This window comes from Ambystoma mexicanum, chromosome 8, assembly GCF_040938575.1.
Source record: "Ambystoma mexicanum isolate Mex_15411 chromosome 8, UKY_AmexF1_1, whole genome shotgun sequence".
Classification (NCBI taxonomy): Eukaryota; Metazoa; Chordata; class Amphibia; order Caudata; family Ambystomatidae; genus Ambystoma; species Ambystoma mexicanum.
This window is the reverse complement of record NC_090929.1, coordinates 2,224,739-2,251,446: the sequence shown is the minus strand read 5'-3', so window position 1 is coordinate 2,251,446 and position 26,708 is coordinate 2,224,739. Positions and strand designations below refer to the sequence as shown.

General features: G+C 50.1%; 1 protein-coding gene across 2 annotated transcripts in view; it reads right to left on the bottom strand.

Moving 5' to 3' along the window:
* COL27A1 (collagen type XXVII alpha 1 chain) overlaps positions 1–26,708 on the bottom strand; it is a 1,990,256-nt gene that overhangs the window by 882,382 nt on the left and 1,081,166 nt on the right. For both annotated transcript variants that reach the window (XM_069609095.1, XM_069609096.1), the window contains exon 24: positions 314–358. In XM_069609095.1, coding sequence (XP_069465196.1) covers positions 314–358 — 45 coding nt within the window. The remainder of the gene's footprint in view (positions 1–313; positions 359–26,708) is intronic.

Genomic DNA, 26,708 nt, shown 5'->3' with positions numbered 1-26,708 from the left:
ATCTGCGCCATGCACTGGCGGTGCAGTAATTCCATTACCATTGCTTCTTGGGTGGTCACGGAATCACTGCCAGTTTCACAGCAGCGTAGTGAAATAGAGGAGTTACCGCCAGCAGAGTGCTGGAGGTAACTCCTCCAATTTAACACCAATATGCTATGGAGTTACCACCGGCGGTATTGCTCCACCTAAATGATCTGGTGGTTCGTGGTGTAATTAATAATCAGGTCTGGCGGTAACTCTGTCGAAATGATCAGCAAACTTGTGACTGGGCTGAAGCAGGAAAGCCAAGCGCTGGAGGAAGAAGACGTCTTACCAGCTCCCCAATCTTCCCGGGCCGGCCGCGCACCCCCAGTTCGCCCTAAACGGAGAAGAAACAAACGATGGAGAGAAAATGCATATGAGAGAGTGTGAGAATAGCCACATTAAATTCGCAAACAGACACGCACCCCTACACACATTCAAAGACCCACACAGAGTAGCGGCAGAGTAGCAGTCTCAGGCAGTGACTGCAGGCTACTCTTTTCTTCAGTCTGTCTACTGTGTTTGTTCCTGACCACCTGACCACCATTCAAAAGCTCCCTGACACCGCGGAGCGGCCGCGGAGTAGCGGCAGAGTAGCAGTCTCAGGCAGTCTAGGGCAGCCATGGACGCCAGGGACGCTACTCTGACTTCTTCACTAACTATGACTTTATGTGATAAAGACTCTCAGCAAAGGAGCTCACGGTCCCGTACACGAGCTGAAGTGGGCCGAAAACTGCCTTCAAACCCAGAGAAAAGCCCGCTATATTCAAAGCAGACCAAACAAACTGCTACAGCAATGACACAGAGTCCTGCTATGAGCCAAGTATCAACAATATCAACGCCTGGGAGTAGCAGAAGCTTCTGTCCGAAAACAACTTGGTCAAAAGAGGAGGCGACAGCAAAAAATACACTCCCAGTACTGGGAACCCAGCACACTGATCTGTGCACCAACGACGAAGAGTTGCGGGGAGTGGACATCTTCCCCGTACGCCAAAATCTGGTCCAAACAACTTCAAACTCACCTGGGCGACCCGCGTCTCTGCTGGAGATCCCGGGCGGTGTCTCCCACGGGCTAGGCCCTGTCCTGTTAGCTGTGAACGCTCCGCCGCCTGTCGGAAGACGGACGGCGTCGAGCTCGGCGGTGATGGGGGGAGCCAGTCCGGGGGAGCAAGCCGCTGATCGGGAAAAGTCGCGGGCTAAGGCGCCGGCGGACCTAGTGGAACTCCCGAGGGTGGGGCTCCCGGAACAGGAACCCACGGAGAAGGTCATGGACGGTGTAGTCTTGCCAGTAGTGGCCGTCCTGAAGGTCCCCCTGGTGGATGATCGGTGTGAGACAATGACGGAAAATGCACAGGGTGAACTTTTGCAGAAAGCTCCCTGCCTACATGACCAACTGGCAGGCAAACCGACAAGGGTGGCGGTGGAAATCCATCCGCTCCCTCCTAGCACGCCGACCACAGCAGGGTCAGCAGACACAGTCACATCAAAAGCCAATGAGACCATGGGCAACACGAGCCATCCAAACGGCGGCCAGTCAACAAAATCACCGGACATACAACCTGATGAAAGTCCGTGCTGTAAAAAACTGAAAACCACGCTGAAAACGAAAAAACAATCTTTGACAAATACATCATCGACAAGTGCACCAACACTCCCAGGCAATTCTAAAGGACTTGATTCCAACAATGAGGGAAAACAGAGACCAAAAAGGACAATAAGGCGATCTATAGACAGTACAAAAACAAAAAGCCAACAAGCAACTAACATCTTTTCGCCTCAAAGTGTGGCAGACTTTTTTGTGAATCACAGAAAAAGAAAGTTCGAAAACATATGTGAAATAAGTGACAGCGACATGCTGGAAGTGGTGCACAGCTCAGAAGATTTACAATCTGGGACTCCAGCTCCGGTGCCAGACCTGGGCGGACCCAGTATAGAAAACCACACAAATCTACCTTCCAGTGTTATGGATGAGAAAGAAGAAGTTGAACCCAATGTTTCGCCCACAGACGAACGGCAGAGGGCGGAGACTCCATCAATTACAGTGGAGATTGAGACTGGTATGGCTAGCCTGGAAAATGCAAATCTTGACAGTGAGAAGCTGGAAGTGGTGCACAGCTCAGAAGACTTACAATCTGCGACTCCAGCCTCGACACCAGACCTGGGTGATCCCAGGAAATCATAAAAATCTACCTCACAGTGTGGAAGCGAAAGACGAAGCTGAATCCAGTGCTTTGCCTACAGACGAACGGGAGGGGGTGGAGACGCCATCAACTACAGTGGAGATCAAGTCCCCTATGGCTAGCCTGGAAACCGCAAAACCCGTCGCTGACAAAACACAAAACACTGTTTATAATGATGAAGCAAGACCCAAATATTGTACGGAGAGTGGGGAACCAGAGGTCTGGTTCCCTTCAGTCGAAGATGCAAACCAAATGGCAAATGACTTAAATTTATCTGCAATAACAACGCCAAGCAGGGACAAAGGAAAAACCCTCAGACAAAACCACTCGCCCGAGAAATCTCCAGAAAAAAGACCGGATATGGTGACACTTATGGCAGCGGTGGTGCTCGCAATGGCCCCCTTCACCAAGCTTTATGAAGCCATAAACGATTCATTAAAAGACAATTGCTCTCTACTGACAACAATACATGCAAAGCTTGCATATTTGGAAGGGTATGTCACTGCGGTGGACCACGAAAAAAACAAGGCTCGTACACGATGTCCTTGGACGATAGCGCCAGAAGGAATGAAAAAGACCTCTATATCGGCAAGCATCGAAAAGGGGTCTCAAACCGTGCTTTACGTCCCAAAAAAAATTCAATCCCCCCCAAAGTCGACGGAGGAGGCGGACTTGCTCATAATCGAGCTATTTCGCCAGTCCAACTGCCAACTAAAAGGTCAAAGCCTACAAGTACACACCTGCGAGACAATCCACAAAAGAAAGATGACGCCGTCAGTGGACACAGACCAAAGAAGGTCCAAAACATCGCATATGAAAAAAAAGTCCCCAAACTAGTGAATAATTCAAAGAACTTACAAACGAAGAATATGGAAGTAGTTACCAACAAAGACTTCTCCATTTTTGCTGATCGCAAGTTGCCAACGACACCAGTTGAAACTAAGGGAAAGCAACTGGTATTCTGCCTACCAGTGCAGGAAAAGAGCTTCAAAGATAGGAGGAAGAACTATGGTGATGGAGCGTGCCCAAATGCAAATTCAAATTGCTCAACTCCAATAATCCCAGAGGCTGCTTTGACCCCAACTGGCACGAATCAAATGGAGACTTCCAAAGTCTCTAACACTTCAAAATCTACAGAAGATCTTCTGATGGAAGAAGTTCTCGAAAACTTGAATCAATCTTGCGAACCTCCTTCCCTAGAACTTATAGAGACATCAATGGAAAAGGGGACAAAAGGAGTCCACAAAGTGGAAGCCCGATCGGAGCAAGGATCAAAAGAAGTACGAGGTAAACATCTATCTCTACCATCGAAGGATCATTGTAAGAAGATTACTCGCTCTGTTACCCGGAGTCCTGTCAAACAGGACGAGAAGGGGTGCAAAACCCCGAGTCAAGGTCCGCAAAAACTACACTCTGCAAAAGCTAGTGATCTAGAAAATTGGCGGGGAGAGAAATACCTCCCATCCACATCCGGAAATGAGGCTCAGCACCAAGACAGACACAAGAACCATCCATGGCGAGAAGATCGGACAGCAAATAGAAATGGAAAAAGACAAGAAAGAGAAGATAAAGGACGATGGGTACCACTTAAAATGCGATCTAGAGATCCGCCTGCTTTCAAAATTGAACAAATCGGCCTCTGCCACAACTATGTAATCCTGAATAGAAGAACTGTGATGGAGTTGCTACATAGCATACCGAAACTAAGACCAGTGGAATCGAGAGATTTGCAAATAGTGGAGCCGATTCATGAAGGCCGTCGCGCAACTGCCTATCTATTTATCTCTTCAAAATCTGTCAAACAGAGGCTGCGTGACTCCTTGAAAGACTTCCTAAAAATGGGCTATGACATAAGTGAATTTGGTGACGAGAGAAGAGCTTAATGGGATGACTCAACTTACCCCAGCCCAAATAACTGTTCAACGAGGAAAGGGTATAATTCCCCAAACGATAGATCCCCTGAGGCTAGGAGACAAAAACACCTTCAAGAGAACGGTAATACGGAATATCAAGAAGCATGGGCGAACAAATCGATGAGAAACTCGCCAAAGCGAAGACTTCATAAAGAAAATACCAGAAAACTTAACTCACGGGGTAAACCTTCAATGAATAATAAAGAAAGTGACGAGGTGGAAGTGACAAAATATGACAGAAAACCAGCTGGGCCATCATTGCCTAAAAGAACGAGTACACAGAAGGTGCAACCGGAACAAAAAGGCAACGAAGACAAGGAAAAATCAAATCCTTTGCAAAAGATGTGGGCATGGCTCCCGAAAGCTCTTGGCCCCCAAGAAAAATAGCAATCCATCGCCAACAAGAACTCTGGCGACGACGACTCGAAAATAGGCCCAACTACAAATCTAGCTAAACTCTGCTCATGGAATACTCGGGGATTTATGCAGCTTACAGTACAGGGTAACGTGAACTTTGCCTCTTTTGATATCATGTGTTTTCAAGAGACATGGCTTACCACAAAACCCATTTTAGATGGTTTCGAAATAGCCTTTGCAACAGCTAAAAAGGGACCGAAAGGCCGACCCTCCTCCTGCAGTTAGAATGGGCAATGGAATGAAAATGATTAGAATCCTGACACTTTCCTTCCTGATGATTTCAGTACAAGTAAAATGGAACTAACAGATCTGTCTCGACAACAGCAATAATCATAAACTTGTACTGGAACCCAGAAGCCATCTCAAACAGGGACTTTCTAGATATGGTCGAACAAGAAATCGACAAAGCATACATTGTACACTCTGAAGTCCATTTATATGTTTGCGGCGACCTGAAAGCAGTAGGCGGAAAGAAACCGACGAGAACCAAAGCTGAAGCAAGGGGTGCAGCTTGGTCAGTACTGATGAAATCTAAAGATCTGTTCAATGTGGCCGACACTTTCGGAAATTCAGCTGAGTATCCAACATGGGAAGGTCGTGGTTCGGAGGCAACAATAGATTACATCTACGCCTCATCGGCCCTACTGTCTATCATTTCATCTTTCGACGTGTTTAAAACCAAGGCGAGCAACCATAATCTTCTATGCCTGTCCTGGCCAACCATTTCAACTGATGCAAATGGAACTCGACTTGCATTGAGCCTAAACAGTGTCATCTCTCTGACAAATAACTACTCCAAGTTAGAGCTTCAAGAGCACGTCTCTATCCTTCCCGACTACAGTGATCTTCTGAACGTCTTCAAGAAACCGAGTTTGAAGAATAGAACATCTACGAACAAATCAATCCATACTTACGACCAAATCTTGGTCGAGAAAAGACGTCAACTCAGGAAGGCTAAGAGAAGTTTTGTGAAAATTAGATCTGACTCTAACAAACAACTTTGGACCAACGAGCTAAAAGCCTACAAGTCATGGCTGCGAGACCATCGTCTCGCCATGTATCAAAAAGATTCGGAAGACATGTTGCGAAGTGTGTCAACCAAAAACCCGAGAGTATTCTGGGCCCTGATAAATGCAACGGAACGGATCAATTCAGACGTCTTAATCAATGGCATCGCAGAGGCTAAATGGAGTTCTTCGCAAACCTTTTCTTCGATCCTAAGGTTGGCACCGAAACTGCACAGGTCCAAAGCACAGAACCCTGGGTGGAGCTTCACGACCTTGAAGATATAACGTACATTCTGAAAAAATTGAAAAATTCCAGGGCCCCTGGGCCCGACGGTCTGACAAATAGGCACCTGAAAGAACATCCTGAGGCATGGGCTAACTTCATATGTGCGGTCCTCCGAAGATTGACAGCTGCAAGGGCTCTACCGAAATCTTGGACCACCGCAGTTGTGGTATCTATTTACAAGAGAGGGGCGAGAGACGACCCTAAATATTTTCGGCCTATTGCCCTGTTGAACGTAATTGGCAAGGTGTACGGTTCTTTACTTCTACAACACTTCCAAAGGTGGGCTAAAGACGCACCCTGTGAAGACCCCCTTCAATTTGGCTTCAAAAAGAATGTGGGAACAACAATTAACATTCTAACGGTCAACATCTTAAAATACAAAAGCCTGGCAGGCGGCACCCGTACCTACATGGCTTTTATTGACCTAAGACAAGCCTTTGACCAAGTTAACAGAGCGAGGCTCTGGACAAAGTTAAGGTCTTGGAATTGCCCGGCGTCTATTCTACATCCGATTATAGCACTACACACGGACACAAGGATCCAAGTGAGGCTTCACAACCAAGGCGCACTTTCGGAGGAGATCCCAACCAATCAGGGAGTTAAGCAGGGCTGCCCGTTGGCCCCGGCATTATTTCTGAGCTTCATTGGCGACTACAAAGAATCAGAAGCAAAGGCCAGATCATTCCCTCCGCATATTGGCCAAATGAAAATCTCGAGAATTATGTATGCGGATGACATCATCATCACAGATCAAACAGCAAGAGGGCTGCAGAGACAACTTAACAACTTGGCTGAATACATCAAGGAAAATGGTCTTGAAATAAACAAGCCCAAGAGCAAAATCATGTTCTTTGGGAAAGGCAAAAGCAAAAGCGACGCATATGCATGGTCTTTGGAAGGTGAACACATCGGCACAGTCACAGAATTCAAATATCTGGGCATTGTGGTGGACAACTCGCCAAGGGAGATTGCAATGCAAAAACATCTGCTGTCAAAAATAAAGAACTTAATATCGCAGGCTAAAGCGATAGATAGAAAATACGGTCGCTTCTCCCTCATACCAATTGTGGACTTCTACAAGGCCATGGTAGTTCCCACACTGATCTACGGAGCTGAAGCAATGCTGGGCCTACCACACACCATCTGGACGAAACTTGAAAGCCAATACTGGAGAGAGGTCCTAAATCTACCAAAGTCAACTCCATTGGTTTGGATCAGACGCGAAATGAGCCAACTCTCGCTTGCCTCGATAGTGGAAAGAAACAGCTTGATGTTGTTTAGGAAATTATTGCTGGAAAATAGACCTGAGCTTTTGGAAGCTATAAACACAGAGGCAGAAGGAGGGCGTCTGTCGGTCCTGAACAGATGGTACAGAGACCAAGAAGAAAAATTAGACTCTATTCAATGTTCCAAAAAGGAGTTGACGGACAATCCGATGAAAATCCAAAATAAATTAAACGAGCTTGACTGGATACTAACTTTGGACCAGGCCGCTTCGTATAAGTTAACCTCGCACCTGCCACAGACGTTCCACAAACTACACGAATTACAAGTGTACGTGAAAAGATATCCAAACCGCAAGTTGAGGAATACTTTTATAAGAGTCCGCCTCAACTTACTCCATACGAACTAAATCTTGATGATAGGAGGCCTGGCGAGCACAAACGTTTGCAGATTCTGCAATGACCCAGCTATGGTGGAAACGACCAAACACCTATTGTTAAGATGCCCAGAAGTAGAGGCTATAAGAGGTCCTTACTTGAAGGAGATATTATCTGCAGCCCACCCTTTCGATGTAGAGACTTGGTGGGCGAGGCTAATTGGAGGTGAACGAACTACTTGGGTCACTGCCACAGCAAAAATTTTGGATACAATTCTGTCAACTATAGAAAAACGACCATAGGTAAACAATATTCAATTGGAAAGGATTGAAACGCAAACGCAAAAACTTTTAAAAACCCTTTGGGTTAAACAAAGTATAAAAAAAAAAAAAAAAAAAAAAAAGACCCACACACTGGAGAACACTCCCAACGTGCTCCCCCACTTCCTGGATGTCCAGTTGCCCTCTTTACTTGTCTCCCCCACTTCCTGGATGTCCAGCCGCCCTATTTACTTGTCTCCCCCACTTCCTGGATGCCCAGCCGCCCTCTTTACTTGTCCCCCCACTTCCTGGATGTCCAGCCACCCTCTTTACTTGTCCCCCACACTTCCTGGATGTCCGGCCACCCTCTTTACCTGTCTCCCCCACTTCCTGGATGTCCAGCCTCCCTCTTTACTTGTCCCCCCCACTTCCTGGATGCCCAGCCGCCCTCTTTACTTGTCTCCCCCACTTCTTGGATGCCCAGCCGCCCTCTTTACTTGTCTCCTCCACTTCCTGGATGTCCAGCCGCCCTCTTTACCTGTCTCCCCCACTTCCTGGATGTCCAGCCGCCCTCTTTACTTGTCCCACCCACTTCCTGGATGTCCAGCCGCCCTCTTTACTTGTCTCCCCCACTTCCTGGATGTCCAGCCGCCCTATTTACTTGTCTCCCCCACTTCCTGGATGCCCAGCCGCCCTCTTTACTTGTCCCCCCACTTCCTGGATGTCCAGCCACCCTCTTTACTTGTCCCCCACACTTCCTGTATGTCCGGCCACCCTCTTTACTTGTCCCCCCCACTTCCTGGATGCCCAGCCGCCCTCTTTACTTGTATCCCCCACTTCTTGGATGCACAGCCGCCCTCTTTACTTGTCTCCTCCACTTCCTGGATGTCCAGCCACCCTCTTTACCTGTCTCCCCCACTCCCTGGATGTCCATTGTCTCCCCCACTTCCTGGATGCCCAGCCGCCGTCTTTACTTGTCACCCCCACTACTTGGATGCCCAGCCGCCCTCTTTACTTGTCCCCCACACTTCCTGGATGTCCGGCCACCCTCTTTACCTGTCTCCCCCACTTCCTGGATGTCCAGCCACCCTCTTTACCTGTCTCCCCCACTTCCTGGATGTCCAGCCGCACTCTTTACTTGTCCCCCCCACTTCCTGGATGTCCAGCCGCCCTCTTTACTTGTCTCCCCCACTTCTTGGATGCCCAGCCGCCCTCTTTACCTGTCTCCCCCACTTCCTGGATGCCCAGTCGCCCTCTTTACTTGTCTCCCCCACTTCCTGGATGTCCGGCCACCCTCTTTACCTGTCTCCCCCACTTCCTGGATGTCCAGCCGCCCTCTTTACCTGTCTCTCCCACTTCCTGGATGTCCAGCCGCCCTCTTTACCTGTCTCCCCCACTTCCTGGATGCCCAGCCGCCCTCTTTACTTGTCTCCCCCACTTCTTGGATGCGCAGCCGCCCTCTTTACTTGTCTCCCCCACTTCCTGGATGTCCAGGCGCCCTCTTTACTTGTCTCCCCCAATTCCTGGATGCCCAGCCGCCCTCTTTACTTGTCCCCCCCACTTCCTGGATGCCCAGCCGCCCTCTTTACTTGTCTCCCCCATTTCCTGGATGCCCAGCCGCCCTCTTTACTTATCTCCCCCACTTCTTGGATGCCCAGCCGCCCTCTTTACTTGTCTCCCCCACTTCCTGGATGTCCAGCCGCCCTCTTTACTTGTCTCCCCCACTTCCTGGATGCCCAGCCGCCCTCTTTACTTGTCCCCCCCACTTCCTGGATGCCCAGCCGCCCTCTTTACTTGTCTCCCCCACTTCTTGGATGCCAGGCGCCCTCTTTACTTGTCTCCCCCACTTCCTGGATGCCCAGCTGCCCTCTTTACTCTTCTCCCCCACTTCCTGGATGTCCAGCCGCCCTCTTTACTTGTCTCCCCCACTTCCTGGATGCCCAGCCGCCCTCTTTACTTGTCCCCCCCACTTCCTGGATGCCCAGCCGCCCTCTTTACTTGTCTCCCCCACTTCTTGGATGCCCAGCTGCCCTCTTTACTTGTCTCCCCCACTTCCTGGATGTCCAGCCGCCCTCTTTACTTGTCTCCCCCACTTCCTGGAAGCCCAGCCGCCCTCTTTACTTGTCCCCCCCACTTCCTGGATGCCCAGCCGCCCTCTTTACTTGTCTCCCCCACTTCCTGGATGCCCAGCCGCCCTCTTTACTTGTCTCCCCCACTTCCTGGATGCCCAGCCGCCCTCTTTACTTGTCTCCCCCACTTCCTGGATGTCCGGCCACCCTCTTTACCTGTCTCCCCCACTTCCTGGATGTCCGGCCACCCTCTTTACCTGTCTCCCCCACTTCCTGGATGCCCAGCCGCCCTCTTTACTTGTCTCCCCCACTTCCTGGATGCCCAGCCGCCCTCTTTACTTGTCTCCCCCACTTCTTGGATGCCCAGCCGCCCTCTTTACTTGTCTCCCCCACCTCTGGGGTTTCTCTAGACTCCCTCCTCCCAGCCTCTATCAGCCACTCATTTGATCTATTTTTTAATGGATCTTTTTGCAATGATGCAAACATATTCCTTGAATATATGCTTGTACCATGGCAGTGCGCTCCCTGGTGCGAATATCCTGCCCTATTAGCGTTCAGGCAAGCATTGCCCGGATGCGGCACTGGGTCAGGGGTTGCATCGTGATAATAGCAGGCAGGGTGCAGAGCTCCTGTAATGGGCTTCCTCTCAAGTGCAGTAGGAAAGGACACAAACTCAAGAGTGAATGGCTTCTCTTCAGACGTTGGAGCCATTGCTACTATGTTTTGGAGCTTGTTGGGAGTGTGTGCTGTGAGGGTGCGGTTAGGTAGCCTCACACAGGTTCTCATACACATCCTACGGGTAGGGGATCAGAGCCTCAAGTGCGGTCCATCAAAAGCTGGGGCATTGCAGCCTTAGATGGAGGCTTTAAGAACCTTCTGAGTGTGGGGTCGTCTGGACTCGGGCGGGGTATCATGTATATCATGGAGAAGGGGGGATTGAAGCCTCAGACACATTATCATGTATATAATAAGGGTCGGTTATTACAGCCTCATATGGAGTATCACATACAACATGAGGGTGGGGTATTACAGCCTCAGAGAGAGTATCAGGTACATCATGAGAGTGGGGTACTGCAGGTTCAGACGGAGTATCATTGTGAGCAATTCGACCATCCACTCGGGGAGTGTGTGCTAGCCTAGTCTTTTTTGATTTTTTGGTAAGAAAAATGAATGGTGGGAGATCAACCTCCGAAAATGTGTGAGACCAATCCGCACACATTTTCCCTGCTCACCGCGCGAAACGCATAGTCACACGCACTCAGGGAGGACACAGCCTACATGCGCCGTCCTCCGCCGTCATGTTCAGCTGGACTGTGACAGCTATGGGTATATCAAAACATCTCAAGAAGGGGGAGGGCACACCTTCCTCTGGCCACGAGCAGCCTAAATAAAATATCAAAGGCCCCATGGATCTGCCTCCCTATTGTCTAGTGTGGCTGGTGGCAGTGCATGCTAATGAGAAATAATTAAGGAAAGCCTGTGAAGGGGCTTGGTCGCAGGACAGACAAGAGGAAGGCAGAACTAACACCCCTTTGGTATGTAATGTTTCAACTTGATGCTAGTTCCCACCCCTCGGTATGAAAGGCAGTGAGTGGCATGTCTGAGTCCACTATTACTGTAGCCAACCCCTGCAGAGCGGACCCCTTTCAGAGGGAGAAGTATGTGATTTAAGGGAGACAAGAAGTCTGCTGTCATCACAAACTTCAAGGGAAACCTGTGCTTTGATCAAGAGTCACAGAGGGCTCATTTGATTTACACCAGACAGGAAGATGGGTGGGACTTAGGAGTTTATGTTGTCACTTCTTACCTTTCCTGTTGCAGAGCACTCTGGTTCTGACCTCACGCATAGCAGAAGATTTTTGGTGGGGACCCAGTATTGGTTCATTAAGGTGGGCTTAGCCTGCACCAATCACTGGGGCCCATTTGGCTTTAAAAGAGGGTTGAGCCCCACTTTTGGCAGATCATCCGAAGACTGCAAAAGGAGAAACAAGAAGGACTCACTTTGACCCTGGCTGAAGGTACAGTCTACCTTACATCTTCCACCAGTGAAGGAAGGCCAAGATTTCCAAGAGGGAAGCAAGATCCCTCCCCTAAACATCTCCCCTGGAACAGAAGGAGATACAGACTCAGAGGACCCGTCCAGCAGCTCCAGAACCGGTACCCAGCCAGCACACAGCGTGCCCTGCTAGGTTCTCTCTGCAAGCTTCCAAGGTGGGAAGTGCCAGAGAGTCTCTGAACAAAGGACAAGGCCGTTGCCTGCAAACACTATCCTCAGCTTTGGGCCATCAACCTTGAAAGGACGCCACAAGCCCTGTGAAGAAGCTATGAGGAGTGCACCGACAAGTATGAACCAGCGTCCATCTTTTAAGGACATTGGTGAGGCAGTCGAGCGCTTGAATCACGACCGGCTGCATCACTGACTGTTGTCACGCTGCAGTCACTAAAGCTGTCCGAGACGCCTCGACCAGCGTTCCATATCCGCCACCCAGCACAGAGACAACGATTCTTGACCCCGAACCCACCTGATCCCCGCAGCTGTCTCCGGTCCTGACCTCTATCGCAGGAGCTGCAACGTGTCCTGGAAGCAACTGGATAGTATGGAGCATCCCGATCATCTCAAGCACCCGGTAGATTGCGCTTCTGTCCCCCTGGTCCTTCTGCGAAGGCTCCTGGTGACATTGCTGACCCTTTGCCCCCTTGGTGCTGAAACCGAATAACCTTGACCAGTGAAGACTGATTGCTTTACCAACTACCCTCCTGTCAGTATCCAGAGTGCACCCCTTTCCTTCGTGAAACTGTCTGTCCTCTGTGTTCCTTTACAGGGTTAGTTGTATTTTGTAGTGTTGCTAGAACTGTCTGTTGTTATAATAATAAAGTAGATATATTTATACAACCTTGACTGGACAGTCCCTTTTATCATTGGGTACTAATTGTATTTTTGCTGTGTTGCAACTAACCAATGATCCACAACCTTGCGGAGATAGGCCTGCCGTTCCAGCCACATTACCAAAAATGGGAGAAGTAGGTTTATAACTTACTTGTAGCCCAATCTGTTCGGATCCCTTCTGGTGCACTAGAGGTGTGGGTCTGTTTGATGGTTTAGAAACCGATATTCATCCCTGGACCACTGGTGCCCCGGCAGTAGATTCGTCACACTCGCAGCCTCTATAGCCCCACTACACTTTATCCTTTCCGCTCTCCCTTTCTCTTTCTCACTGACATTTTAAGCCCCACTTATCCCTCTCTCTCCTACATACACTACCTTACCTGCACTCTCTCAGAAAAGTGCCACCGTTTCGGTGGCCTCCTCTCCACTGTTTGCACTCCTTCTGGCCTCTTGGTTCACTACCGCTCCACCTGTCCTCAGCCAAACATCTTTCTATCTCCTCTCTGCAGGGTGGGCTGTGCGTCTTCTAAGACTTCTCCCAGCTCCCCACGGGAGCGCAAAACCCAAAGTCTGCAGCGACCCTTTTCCCTCTTATTCCTTGGCATGTGAAGTGCCACGCCTCTTCCACTTAAATGCACAAGACCTCCGTGGAGAAGGCTGCCCAGCTTCCATGAGAAGGGCCATGCACTGGTAAAGGAGGGTCAGGCGCCCACACTGTGCTGGCTCAGGTCCAATGATGGAAGAGGCGGCGGCCATCTCCATCACTAGGCTCCTGTTTGCGTAGCCGAGCCCTGTCCTAACCTCTGCAGAGGGGGTGCGTAGCACCAGGTGGAGGCTATCATGGATGAGTGGTCTGAGGGATCATACTAAGAGGTCGACATGTGAATGGGGCAGGGAAAGGGGGGTGACAGGGCTATAGATAACGTGTGCATTCTCTGTTTGCTGTGGGGAACCTATCTGTCCCCGCCCCGTCGCTTAGGAGCCGTTCGTCCGTGAGCTTTCTGCTCAGGGTGTCGGACCTCACTGTTCATACATCAGAAGGATGAGCTGCTTGATGGAGAGTTGGCAGCACCCCTCCAGAAGATTCCTGAGGGAGTGACCCCTTGGGAGAGTTGGCAGGCCAGAGCACAGTGTGGCAGCACCCCTCCAGAAGGTTCCTGACGGAGTACCCCCTTGGGAGAGTTGGCAGGCCAGAGCACGGAGGCCAGAGCACGGTCTGGCAGCACCCCTCCAGAAGGTTCTTGACAGAGTGCCCCCTTGGGAGAGTTGGCAGGCCAGAGCACGGTGTGGCAGCACCCCTCCAGAAGGTTCTTGATGGAGTGCCGCCTTGGGAGAGTTGGCTGCCCAGGGCACGGTGCACCGTGTGGCAGCACCCCTCCAGAAGGTTCTTGACGGAGTACCGCCTTGGGAGAGTTGGCAGGCCAGAGCACGGAGGCCAGAGCACGGTCTGACAGCATCCCTCCAGAAGGTTATTGACAGAGTGCCCCCTTGTACGTTGATGTGGTGCATTGCAGTTTGATGGTCTGTCTGGTCCTGGATTGGTGGCAACATGGTGTCCCTGTCTGGAGTTCCTGAAGGGCGACACAGAACATGTTTCCTCTTCTGACTATATCACTGCCCAGAGAGGTCACCCATGCCAGCTCCCAAGGCCTGCGCGGTGCAGCCGTATGGCACAGTATGGCCACAGTGACCTGTTATGGAGTCAGGAGTCTGACCCCGCCTTAAGGCCCAGAGGGGACTCTACCAGGGCCCAGTGCCAGAGCCCTATGCCAGCTGTAGGCGGCACAGGGTGGGAGTCACAGAAGCAGCCCGAAGAGGTAGCCATCAAGATCAGGGCATCTCTTCCTCTTCTCCTGATGCTCATTTCTAGGGTTTCCTTGAGAACATGGACTAGGAACACTGGTTAAAAACGGGCACCTTTCAGAACCCCAGATCCCGTCGATAGATTGGGAGCCTCCCAATCCTCTTGCAGGCATAGCTCAGGACTATCCCATTTCTGGGTCCACCTTACGAGGCCTAGGACTGCAGTCGGGGCCCGTGGTCTACACCATCCAGAACGCTGCTCAGCACCCATGCAGACAGCTATGCAACGTGACTGCATGTGTGCTAGGTGGGACCATTGCAACGTGTCCCCAAGACCCAACAAAGACAGAACGCATTGGGGACAGCACTTCACCAGGAACCGCAGGTTGACAAAGTAGAGTGTGATTTCAGAGTAGGGGCGGACGCCTGGTCCCCACCTCTTTTAAGCTGGGGGATGGGCTGCAGACCCACACCTGCTGCGGCAAATGATTCAATCATCTCCAGGTGTCCATGTCACGGCTTGAGGAAGCATTGATCAAAGCAACCGACGGTGGGCCTCAGTCTGGAGAAGACCTTCACATACGTGCACCCCCCGCTCTCCAGCAGCCAGAAGACAGCACTGCCAGCGGAGCGAGTGCTGGGTGCGGATCCCTTTGTGGGTACTGCAAGCTCTTACAAGTGCTAGGGAGAATTCTCATAAATATGCTCATTTCCCTTACCTTTTGGGAACCCCGGCAACTTAACTGGATTTCTAAGACTTTAATTTTTACCTGGAAAGAGTGTGAGCCTTTTTTCCCACTCTTTCATGTATTTTGATGTGTGTTTTACTTTTGTGTTCTTTGGATATGGAGTTTTAGACAACTCCATGGCATCATCTTTTTCTGTGTGTCACACAGCACCTTCAGTGCAGTGGCACAGGGGGGTCTTTCAGATTTTCCAAGGTTTAAATACCTTCTCTGGGACTGACTACTGTCTCCCAGAAAGTGTAAAGTTAAATTGACTTTGCTAGTCGTTTTAAATTGCTAGACCCAGCACACACTGCCTTACAGCAGAGTGCTGGAGGGAATACCTAGTGTTCCCTATGCCTAGAAAACTCATGTAGTCCTCAAAAGCTGCCCTTTCCTCTTAGAATGTCTGGTTGCAGTGGTATTACCATGATTTTCCTGACCACAACCCGTTTAAATGCTCCGGTGGGAATGCTCCGGTAGCTGAAATCCACCGGAGCCATGTTTTGCAAGATGGCGTCTGTGCCCCCTCTGTAAAAACAGGTTCCGATCGACTTTTTTCACCATTTCTTTTTGGAAAGTCCTTCTTGTGTTTGTCTCTGCACGCCAAACCAGGTTTGGTCCCTTTGTTCCTTTGCCTTTGGCTGGCTTCAGGAGTGAAGACCGCCTCTGGCGCCTGAGTGTCTGGAGTGGGTAGGAAGTGAGGGAGGTGCCCAAAACTCCCTGTTCTTAGTCTCATAGGAGACCCAAATGCACTCTGTGGTGACTGACTGGCTGGCTGTCTGGCAAAGACACCGAAAAAGTACCCAGAGAGCAAAACTGAGTTGCTTACAAAAGATTATCAAATTTTATTTGTCATGATACAAAAAATATTCAAGAAAAGTCAATTAAATGCACATTACTTTAGAAAACATCATTATAGCACATAACACGACAACATGGGTAAACATAACACATGGCTAAAATTAGTCCATCTTCACAATCACTCATAGTGCAGCATTCAGACCATACTTCATACATAGTGACATTCAACCAAACAACAATAGCTAAAAATGACGAAATTGATTAACAGTCGGGGGAGGGTTACACATTCACCGCATGTCGTCTAATTATTTTAATGTTTAGAAGTTAATTAACACACAACAATAGAAATGGTTAAAACAATCTATCGGGAGGGTGGATTGAGGAGAAGATGTTGTATAGATTACATCCCTGGAAAGTAAACTCAACCGGTTTCGACGTAGAATGTATATTGCACAACGTCTTCATCAGGAGATACAGGACGAAAGGCTGCAAGAGAAGAGCATTACTGCATCCATCTCATAGACTGGACCCAACATTAAAAAATATATTATGTAACCACCATGTGCCACCTGTTATAAACCAGAAAAGTTGACAAATAGAAGATTTGTGCTGGGGAAGTGCAAACCACCAACAAATTGGCATATAAAGAACAAATGTGGATTTTCAATCTAAGGACTCTCCACAAAGGGTTGAACTCCATGGAAACACAGGAGTTTAATGCAAGATAGACAGTCCCTCTCAGGCCAGCGCTTTATGCTATATGAGTACATTCAGCAACAGCTTACAATTGTGCAGCTGGCCCATATTTTCCTTCACTGTTGACATACTCCATGCTCCATGCCATTCCTTGTAGTTTTCACCTCCAGTTTCAGTTGTAAGCCTTTATTGCTAGATACAGATCTTTCATTAATGTAGGCCTGGGGTCACATGAGCATATTTTTTGCTGCCCATGTTGACTTAGGTGGCCCACATTTTTCTTCCACTGACGGCATATATCAGGTATTATGCCAGTTTAATTGATATTTTAGTTTTCATTTGAGCTACTAGTATTTGCACTGCCTCCCTCTTTTTTGTGGTCTATAACTATTCCAGTTCATCTGGACAATTTACTTGTCCTGAGGTACTTCACCGCTAGTGTACAGGCAGATGTGGTGGGTTCTTACTATCTCCCTTGTTACATCTGAATTTACAATTTCGTTTTCTTTTTATGTCCATTCGCGGTGGCTCCGTGGCGGGTTTGCATTGAGCCGCGGGTGATTCATGCCATTCTTCTTAGAACACCTGGAGCTCTATTCTAGTCCCCTTTCTTTGCCATTAGTGTCTGCCCTGAGCTTCTCACGTACACGCTTTCAACTTGTTTAAGTGCGTCTCTCTCACGTGACTCCCGTTACGGGCAGAGACCGATTCAGTGGACTGCCGTCCCACCGACAACGCAGTACGAGGACTGCACTTCGTTCTGTGAGCGGGCTGTTCTAATCGTCTACAGCCACCCATTCGTCCACGGACTGACTTCCAAGTAAGTAAGTACGTGGGCATATTACTTGTTACAGCTGCCGGGCACGAAATAGCTTTTTACAGCGTGCAGTTCTGCAGGTTGTATATGCGAGTGCGCTGAGGGGGGTATTTTCCCTGCCTGGTTCGCGCTAGCAGCCATTTACAAGCCTACAAGCGTTGCCCCGAGGCACACGGCCTCTGCAGTGGGCTCGGTGGCTAGTGCACTCTTGTTCATTATCGCTCCACCAAGTTAGCCTACAGTTATATGCTGGCTCGGCTCTATAAGCCCATAGTAGGGACATTGGCCCTCTGCTGCAGGACCGCCTTTGCATTTCCAATTTCACATGATGTATGGCCACCACAGTATGTTTCTGTGTCATTTCTGTGGACGACAATTATTAGCAATTGCTTAACAGCTTAGCAGGCAGTTCCCCATGGACACGATCTTCTTCGCTGCTTCCACAATCTAGGAGGCAACCCCCCATACTTACCATTACAGGGGGCTATTAAGAGCAGCGCTCCTCTAATTGCAGGTAACAATTTGACCTTCTGCACCAGGCCCTTCTTGTTTAATGCAGTATTCACTTTGGGCTTATCTGTGGTACAATTGTTTTTCCATTCTTGAACAGCTGCAGTCATTTTTTGGGGGTCAGATTCCAGCTCATTGATCCTCCTACCCCACCGTGTGCGTGATTGGCTACCATATGAGGTCAGTCCTGCTTACTACAATTAGCATGCTTTCCCTTCAGGCTTTATTTAGTGCCCTTTTTGAACCCATCACTCTTTCTGTTGTCTGTGGGCATGTTTGGTGTCTTTCAGGTATCCTTTTGACTCTGTGGCCTGTTCATGGTGTTCCCATTTAGCTCCTTTGCACACTCCATGGGGTCAGCGTCTCTGCCTCTGGGTTTTTTCAAATTAAACTCTGCTACTGGGGGCGTTTTTCAACTTTGTTTTACTTCCCCAGCACAAATCTTCTATTTGTCAACTTTTCTGGTCTGTAACAGGTGGCACATGGTGGTTACATAATATATTTTTTAATGTTGGGTCCACTCTATGAGATGGATGCAGTAATGCTCTTCTCTTGCAGCCTTTCGCCCTGTATCTCCTGATGAAGATGTTGTGCAATATACATTCTACGTCGAAACCGGTTGAGTTTACTTTCCAGGGATGTGATCTATCAACATCTCCTCAGATCCACCCTCGCGATAGATTGTTTTAACCATTTCTATTGTTGTGTGTTAATTAACTTCTAAACATTAAAATAATTAGACGGGATGCGGTGAATGTGTAACCCTCCCCCGACTGTTAATCAATTTCGTCATTTTTAGCCATTGTTTTTTGGTTGAATGTCACTATGTATGAAGTATGGTCTGAATGCTGCACTATGAGTGATTGTGAAGATGGACTAATTTTAGCCATGTGTTATGTTTACCCATATTGTCATGTTATGTGATATAATGATGTTTTCTAAAGTAATGTCTCATTAATTGACTTTTCTTGAATATTTTTTGCATCATGACAAATAAAATGTGATACTCTTTTGTAAGCAACTCAGTTTTGCTCTCTGGATACTTTTTCAGATTTGTGCTTTGCGATAATACTCTAGTCCAGGGTACAGAGTCTTCCTACTTCTTTCTGTATTTGCTGTCAGGGAAAGACAGCCACCCTGCTGGGGGAGTGACAGCTAGGCTGGGATGAATGGGAGAAAACTGTCAAAAAGCAGGTCTCTGGGACTTGGAAGGCAGAGTCGACCACTGGAACGAAATAACCGAAGACGCGCTGAAGGAAGATGACTGCTGCAACTCGTGGACCATTGGTTTGTCTGGTGAAGCCCTGCTGCAGGTCTGAATAGCCTGAAACTCCCTCGACAGAGAAGCCCCTTCAAGGACTGCTTCTTTCCTTGAGCTGGTGGGAACAACCAACTTGCAAGCCACCTGGAAACCCTCTCCATACTGGTTGAATTTTCTTCAGAGTGCTGTTGAAAACCAGATAGCCAGAGGGAAGGAAACCAGCTCGCGGACTTTAAGGCACTCACACCTTAAACCGAGGTTTTGCCAAGCTTCTGGCCTCTTCCCTGGGCAGTACAGGAACCTCCCAACGTCCTCCTTCTTGTCCCCATGAGTGAAACTCAGGAACAGCGAGATCTGCAGGAACTGCCAGGAACTTTTGCCTCAGATACAGCTTTTCTTCACTAACAAGGTACTGTGCAAACGCAGTTGAGAAATTCTCTCTGTCGCAGTGAAAGTTTGTGAAACCTTCCCAACTTTGGAGTCTTGTTCGCTCCTAATCCAACATATAACTCTTTTTCGTGCAAACTACTTCTAAGTACATTGGCAAAGACTTAACCGTTTACTACCAGAACTGTGCTATCCTATCCAAGACTCTGATCCACTGACTTTGGTCCCGGCCTATTGAATTGAACTGCCTCTTGTAGTGAACTGAAACTATTTGCCCTGCTTAAGACAGTATTTGTGTTTAATTCTTATAACCTTTGTCTTTTTACCACTTTTGAAAGTTACTGAAGTGCCATTTTGCTCCCACTTCAGTGGAGCCTAACTTGTTCAGAAACATATTGGTTTGGTACTGGAGTGTATTACAGTGTGATATTGAGCTGCTTATTACTAGTGGAATGTTTTCTAAATATATGTGTAAATAAATTAATATTGGTTTACTAAGAAACCATGAGTAAGTGTTTGTTTGAACCACTGTGATTGCAAGTCCTTTGTGTAACACCTTGTACTGCTCACATCCCTCTTGAGATAAGCCTGGCTGCCCAGCCCTGCTACCACAAAACTGTGTAGTACAGACTTATACCAAAGGTGAGATTGCGCTTACACCTGTAGCCTTAATTATGTGTAGTGTTCCCAAAGGGTCATGCATGTAAATCTGTCTAACAATGCCTCAAAAAAGCTGAGGGAATAATGGGGCCTGAGAGGTCTAGCACCTAAGAGAGCTGAAGGGGCCAGAGGGGCCGTGAATGAAGACTACAAGGTGCTCGGACTCAAACAGCTGTGCGCAAACCCTAAGAGCACTCAAGGGGCTGAAAGGCTGTGAGCAAACCCTAAGAGCACTCAAGGGCCTGAACAGCTGTGAGAAAACCCTAAGAACACTCAAAGGCCTGAAAAGCTGAGAAGAAAGCCTCAGAGAGCGGAAGGTGCCCAAAAGGCTGAGGATGAAAACCTATAAGAGATGAGGGGACTCGAGGGCGAGTAAGGCCTGGGAAGGCCCACCTCATTCCATGCATTTCACATCCAGCAGGATCACAGAGCTTGGTTGGAGACTGAGGTACTGGTTCCTCATCTCGGAGACAGGAATAATGAACACATCCCATGACCGGCAGCGAATGACAGATTACAGCAGGTGAAACACCAGGCAGAATTCACCAAGGAATTGGCAACTTTCTCACAGGCCCCTCCTTCTCACCCTCCTGTCTCTCCTTCTCACCCTGCTGTCTCTCCTTTTCACTCTCCTGTGTCCTTCTCACCCTCCTCCTGTCTCTCCTCACCCTCTCCTGTCACTCCTTCCCACCGTCCTCCTGTCTCTCCTTCTCACCCTCCTCCTGTCTCTCCTTCTCACCTTCCTGTATCTCCTTCTCACCCTCCTGTATCTCCTCTCACCCTCCTGTCTCTCCTTCTCACCCTCCTGTCTCTTCTTATCACTCTCCTGTCTCTCCTTCTCACCCTCCTGTCTCTCCTTTTCACCCTCCTGTCTCGCCTTCTAATCCTCCTGTGTCTCCTTCTCACACTCCTGTCTCTCCTTCTCACCCTCGTGCCTTTCCTTCTCAACCGCCTGTCTCTCCTTCTCACCCTGCTGTCTCTCCTTCTCACCCTCCTGTGTCTCCTTCTCACCCTTCTGTCTCTCATTCTCACCCTCCCATCTATCCTTCTCACCCTGTGTCTCCTACTCACCCACCTGTCTCTCCTTCTCACCCGTCTCTCATTCTCACCCTCCTGTATCTCCTTCCCACCCTCTGTCTCTCCTTGTGACCCTCCTGTCTCTCATTCTCACCTTCATGTCTCTCATTCTCATACTCCTGTCTCCTTATCACCCTTCTGTCTCTCCTACTCACCCTCCTGTCTCTCCTTCTCACCCTCCCATCTCTCCTTCTGACCCTCCTGTCTCTCCTTCTCACCCTCCTGTCTCTCCTTCTCACCCTTCTGTATCTCCTTCTAACCCTCCTGTATCTCCTTCTCACCCTCCTGTCTCTCCTTCTCACCCTCGTGCCTCTCCTTCTCACCCCCTATCTCTCCTTCTCACCTTGCTGTCTCTCCTACTCACCCTCCTGTGTCTCCTTCTTATGCTCCTATCTCTCCTTCTCACCCTCCTGTGTATCCTTCTCACCCTCCTGTCTCTCCTTCTAACCCTTCTGTCACTCCTTCTCCCCCAACTGTCTCTCCTTCTCACCCTTGTGCCCCTCCTTCTCACCCTCCTGTGTCTCCTTCTCACCCTCATGTCTCCCCTCCTCTGTCTCCTTCTCACCCTCCTGCCTCTCCTTCTCACCCTTCTGTGTCTCCTTCTCACACTCCTGGGTCTCCTTCTCACCATCCTGTCTTTCCTTCTCACCCTCGTGCTTCTCCATCTCACCCTCGTGTCTCTCCTTCTCACCCTCCTGTTTCTCCTCCTTCTCACCCTCCTGCCTCAACTTCTCATCCTCCTGCTTCTCCTTCTCACCCTCCTGTCTCTCCTTATCAACCTCCTGTATCTCTTTCTCACCCTCCCGTCTCTCCTTCGCACTCTCCTGTCTCTTTCTCACCCTCCTGTCCCTCCTTTTCACCCTCATGTCTCTCATTATCACTCTAATGTCTCCTTCTCACCCTCCTGTTTCTCCTTCTTCTCACCCTCCTGTCTCTCCTTCTCACCCTCATGTCTCTCCTTCTCACTCTCCTGTCTCCTTCTCACTCTCCTGTCTCTCCTTCTCACCCCCTGTCTCACCTTCTCACCCTGCCGTTTCTCCTTCTCACCCTCCTGTCTCTCCTTCTCACCCTCCTGTTTCTCCTTCTCACCTCTGTCTCTCCTTCTTACGCACCTGTCTCTCCTTCTCACCCTCCTGTCTCTCCTTCTCACCCTCCTGTCTCTCCTTCTCACCCCTGGTCTCTCCTTCTCACCCTCCTATCTCTCCTCACCCTCCTCTCTCTCTTACTCACTCTCCTGTCTCTCATTCTCATCCTCGTGCCTCTCCTTCTCACCCCCCTGTCTCTCCTTCTCACCCACTTGTCTCAACTTCTCACTCTCGTGCCCCTCCTTCTCACCCTCATGCCCCTACTTCTCACCCTCCTGTGTCTCCTTCTCACCCGCCTGTCTCTCCTTCTCACCCTCCTGTCGCTCCTTCTCATACTCCTGTCTCTCCTTCTCAACCTCGATGCCCTACTTCTCACCCTTGTGCCCCTCGTTCTCACACTCCTGTGTCTCCTGCTTACCCTCCTGCCTCTCCTTCTCACCCTCCCATCTCTCCTTCTAACCCTCCCGTCTTTCTTTCTCACCCTCCTGTCTCTCCTTCTCACCCTCCTGTCTCTCCTTCTCACGCTCCTGTGTCTCCTTCTCACCCTCCTGGCCCTCCTTCTCACCCTCTTGTCTCTCCTTCTCAACCTCATGTCTCTCCTTCTCACTTTCCTGTCTCCTTCTCACCCTCCTGTCTCTCCTTCTCACCCCGTGTCACTCATTCTCACCCTCCCGTTTCTCCTTCTAATCCTCCTGTCTCTCCTTCTCACCCTCCTGTGTCTCCTTCTCATCTCTGTCTCTCCTTCTCACCCTCCTGTCTCTCCTTCTCACCCTACTGTCTCTCCTGCTCACCCTCCTGTTTCTCCTCCTTCTCACCCTCCTGCCTCAACTTCTCATCCTCCTGCTTCTCCTTCTCACCCTCCTGTCTCTCCTTATCAACCTCCTGTATCTCCTTCTAACCCTCCCGTCTCTCCTTCTCACGCTCCCTTCTCTCCTTCGCACTCTCCTGTCTCTTTCTCACCCTCCTGTCCCTCCTTTTCACCCTCATGTCTCTCATTATCACTGTAATGTCTCCTCCTCACCCTCCTGTTTCTCCTTCTTCTCACCCTCCTGTCTCCTTCTCACCCTCATGTCTCTCCTTCTCCCTCTCCTGTCTCCTTCTCACCCTCCTGTCTCTCCTTCTCACCCCTGTCTCTCCTTCTCACCCTCCTTTTTCTCCTTCTCACCCTCCTGTCTCTCCTTCTCACCCTCCTGTTTCTCCTTCTCCCCTCCGTCTCTCCTTCTCATGCTCCTGTCTCTCCTTCTCACCCTCCTGTGTCTTCCCGCCCTCCTGTCTCTCCTTCTCATCCTCCTGTCTCTCCTTCTCACCCTCCTGTGTCTCCTTCTCGCCCTCCTGTGTCTCCTTCTCGCCCTCCTGTCTCTCCTTCTCACCCTCCTGTCTCTCCTTCTCACCCTCCTGTCTCTCCTTCTAACCCTCCTGTCTCTCCTTCTCATCCTACTGTCTCTCTTTCTCACCCTCCTGTCTCTCCTTCTCACCCTCCTGTCTCTCCTTCTAACCCTCCTGTGTCTCATTCTCACCTTCCTGTCTCTCCTTCTCACCCTCATGCCACTCCTTCTCACCCACCTGTTTCTTCTTCTCACCCTCGTGCCCCCCTTCTCACCCTCCTGTGTCTCCTTCTCACCCTCCTGTCTCCCCTCCTCTGTCTCCTTCTTACCCACCTGCCTCTCCTTCTCACCCTCCTGTGTCTCCTTCTCACCCTCCTGGCTCTCCTTCTCACCATCCAGTCTCTCCTTCTCACCTTCGTGTTTCTCCTTCTCACCCTCCTGTCTCACCTTCTCACCCTCCTGTCTCTCCTCCTTCTCACCCTCCTGTCTCTCCTTCTCACCCTCCTGTCTCTCCTTCTCACCCTCGTGTCTCTCCTTCTCACCCTCCCATCTCTCCTTCTCACCCTCCCATCTCTCCTTCGCACTCTCCTGTCTCCTTCTCACCCTCCTGTCTCTCCTTTTCACCCTCATGTCTCTCCTTCTTACCCCCTGTCTCTTCTTCTGACACTCCTGTCTCTCCTTCTCACCCCTGGTCTCTCGTTCTAACCCTCCTATCTCTCCTCACACTCCTCTCTCTCCTACTCAGTCTCCTGTCTCTCATTCACATCCTCGTGCCTCTCCTTCTCACCCCCCTGTCTTTCCTTCTCACCCACCTGTCTCAACTTCTCACTCTCGTGCCCCTCCTTCTCACCCTCATGCCCCTACTTCTCACCCTCCTGTGTCTCCTTCTCACCCTCCTGTCTCTCCTTCTCACCCTCCTGTCGCTCCTTCTCATACTCCTGTCTCTCCTTCTCAACCTCGTTGCTCTACTTCTCACCCTTGTGCCCCTCGTTCTCACCCTCCCATCTCTCCTTCTAACCCTCCCGTCTTTCTTTCTCATCCTCCTGTCTCTCCTTCTCACCCTCCTGTCTCTCCTTCTCACCCTCCTGTGTCTCCTTCTCACCCTCCTGTGTCTCCTTCTCACCCTCCTGGCTCTCCTTCTCACCCTCTTGTCTCTCCTTCTCAACCTCATGTCTCTCCTTCTCACTTTCCTGTCTCCTTCTCACCCTCCTGTCTCTCCTTCTCACCCCCTGTCACTCCTTCTCACCCTCCCGTTTCTCCTTCTAATCCTCCTGTCTCTCCTTCTCACCCTCCTGTGTCTCCTTCTCACCTCTGTCTCCCCTTCTCACCCTCCTGTCTCTCCTTCTCACCCTCCTGTCTCAACTTCTCACCCTCCTGTGTCTCCTTCTCGCCCTCCTGTTTCTCCTGCTCACCCTCCTGTGTCTCCTTCTCACCCTCCTGGCTCTCCTTTTCACCCTCCTGTCTCTCCTTCTCACCCTCCTGTCTCTCCTTCTCACCCTCCAGTGTCTCCTTCTAAACCTCCTGTCTCTCCTTCTCACCCTCCTGTCTCTCCTTCGAAACCCTCCTGTGTCTCCTTCTCACCTTCCTGTCTCTCCTTCTCACTTCTTGTTTCTCCTTCTCGCCCTCCTGTGTCTCCTTTTCACCCTCCTGTCTCTCCTTTTCACCCTCCTGTCTCTCCTTCTCACCCTCCTGTCTTTCCTTCTCACCCTCGTGCTTCTCCTTCTCACCCTCCTGTCTCTCCTTCTCACCCTCCTGTTTTTCCTCCTTCTCACCCTCCTGCCTCTCCTTCTAATCCTCCTGCCTCTCCTTCTCACCCTCCGGTCTCTCCTTCTCACCCTCCTGTCTCTCCTTCTCGTCTCTCCTTCTCACCGTCCCGTCTCTCCTTCGCACTCTCCTGTCTCTTTCTCACCCTCCTGTCCCTCCTTTTCACCCTCATGTCTCTCATTATCACTGTAATGTCTCCTTCTCACCCTCCTGTTTCTCCTTCTTCTCACCCTCCTGTTTCTCCTTCTTCTCACCCTCCTGTCTCTCCTTCTCACCCTCATGTCTCTCCTTCTCACTCTCCTGTCTCCTTCTCACCCTCCTGTCTCTCCTTCTCACCCCCTGTCTTTCCTTCTCACCCTCCAGGTTCTCGTTCTCACCCTCCTGTCTCTCCTTCCCACTCTCCTGTTTCTCCTTCTCACCTCTGTCCTTCCTTCTCACCCTCCTGTCTCTCCTTCTCACCCTCCTGTCTCTCCTTCTCACCCTCGTGTGTCTCCTTCTCGCCCTCCTGTGTCTCCTTCTCACCCTCCTGTCTCTCCTTTTCACCCTCCTGTCTCTCCTTCTCACCCTCCTATCTCGCCTTTGAACCCTCCTGTCTCCCCTTCTCATCCTACTGTGTCTCCTTCTCAGCCTCCTGTCTCTCTTTCTCACCCTCCTGTCTCTCCTTCTAACCCTCCTGTGTCTCCTTCTCACCTTCCTGTCTCTCCTTCTCACCCTCGTGCCACTCCTTCTCATCCACCTGTCTCTTCTTCTTACTCTTGTGCCCCTCCTTCTCACCCTCCTGTGTCTCCTTCTCACCCCCCTGTTTCCCCTCCTCTGTCTCCTTCTTACCCTCCTGCCTCTCCTTTTCACCCTCCTGTGTCTCCTTCTCACCCTCCTGGCTCTCCTTCTCGCCATCCTGTCTCTCCTTCTCACCTTCGTGCTTCTCCTTCTCACCCTCCTGTCTCTCCTTCTCACCTTACTGTCTCTCCTCCTTCTCACCCTCCTGTCTCTCCTTCTCACCTTCCTGTCTCTCCTTCTACCCTCCCGTATCTCCTTCTCACCCTCCCGTCTCTCCTTCGCAGTCTCCTGTCTCCTTCTCACTCTCATGTCTCCCCTTTTCACCCTCATGTCTCTCATTATCACTCTAATGTCTCCTTCTCACCCTCCTGTCTCT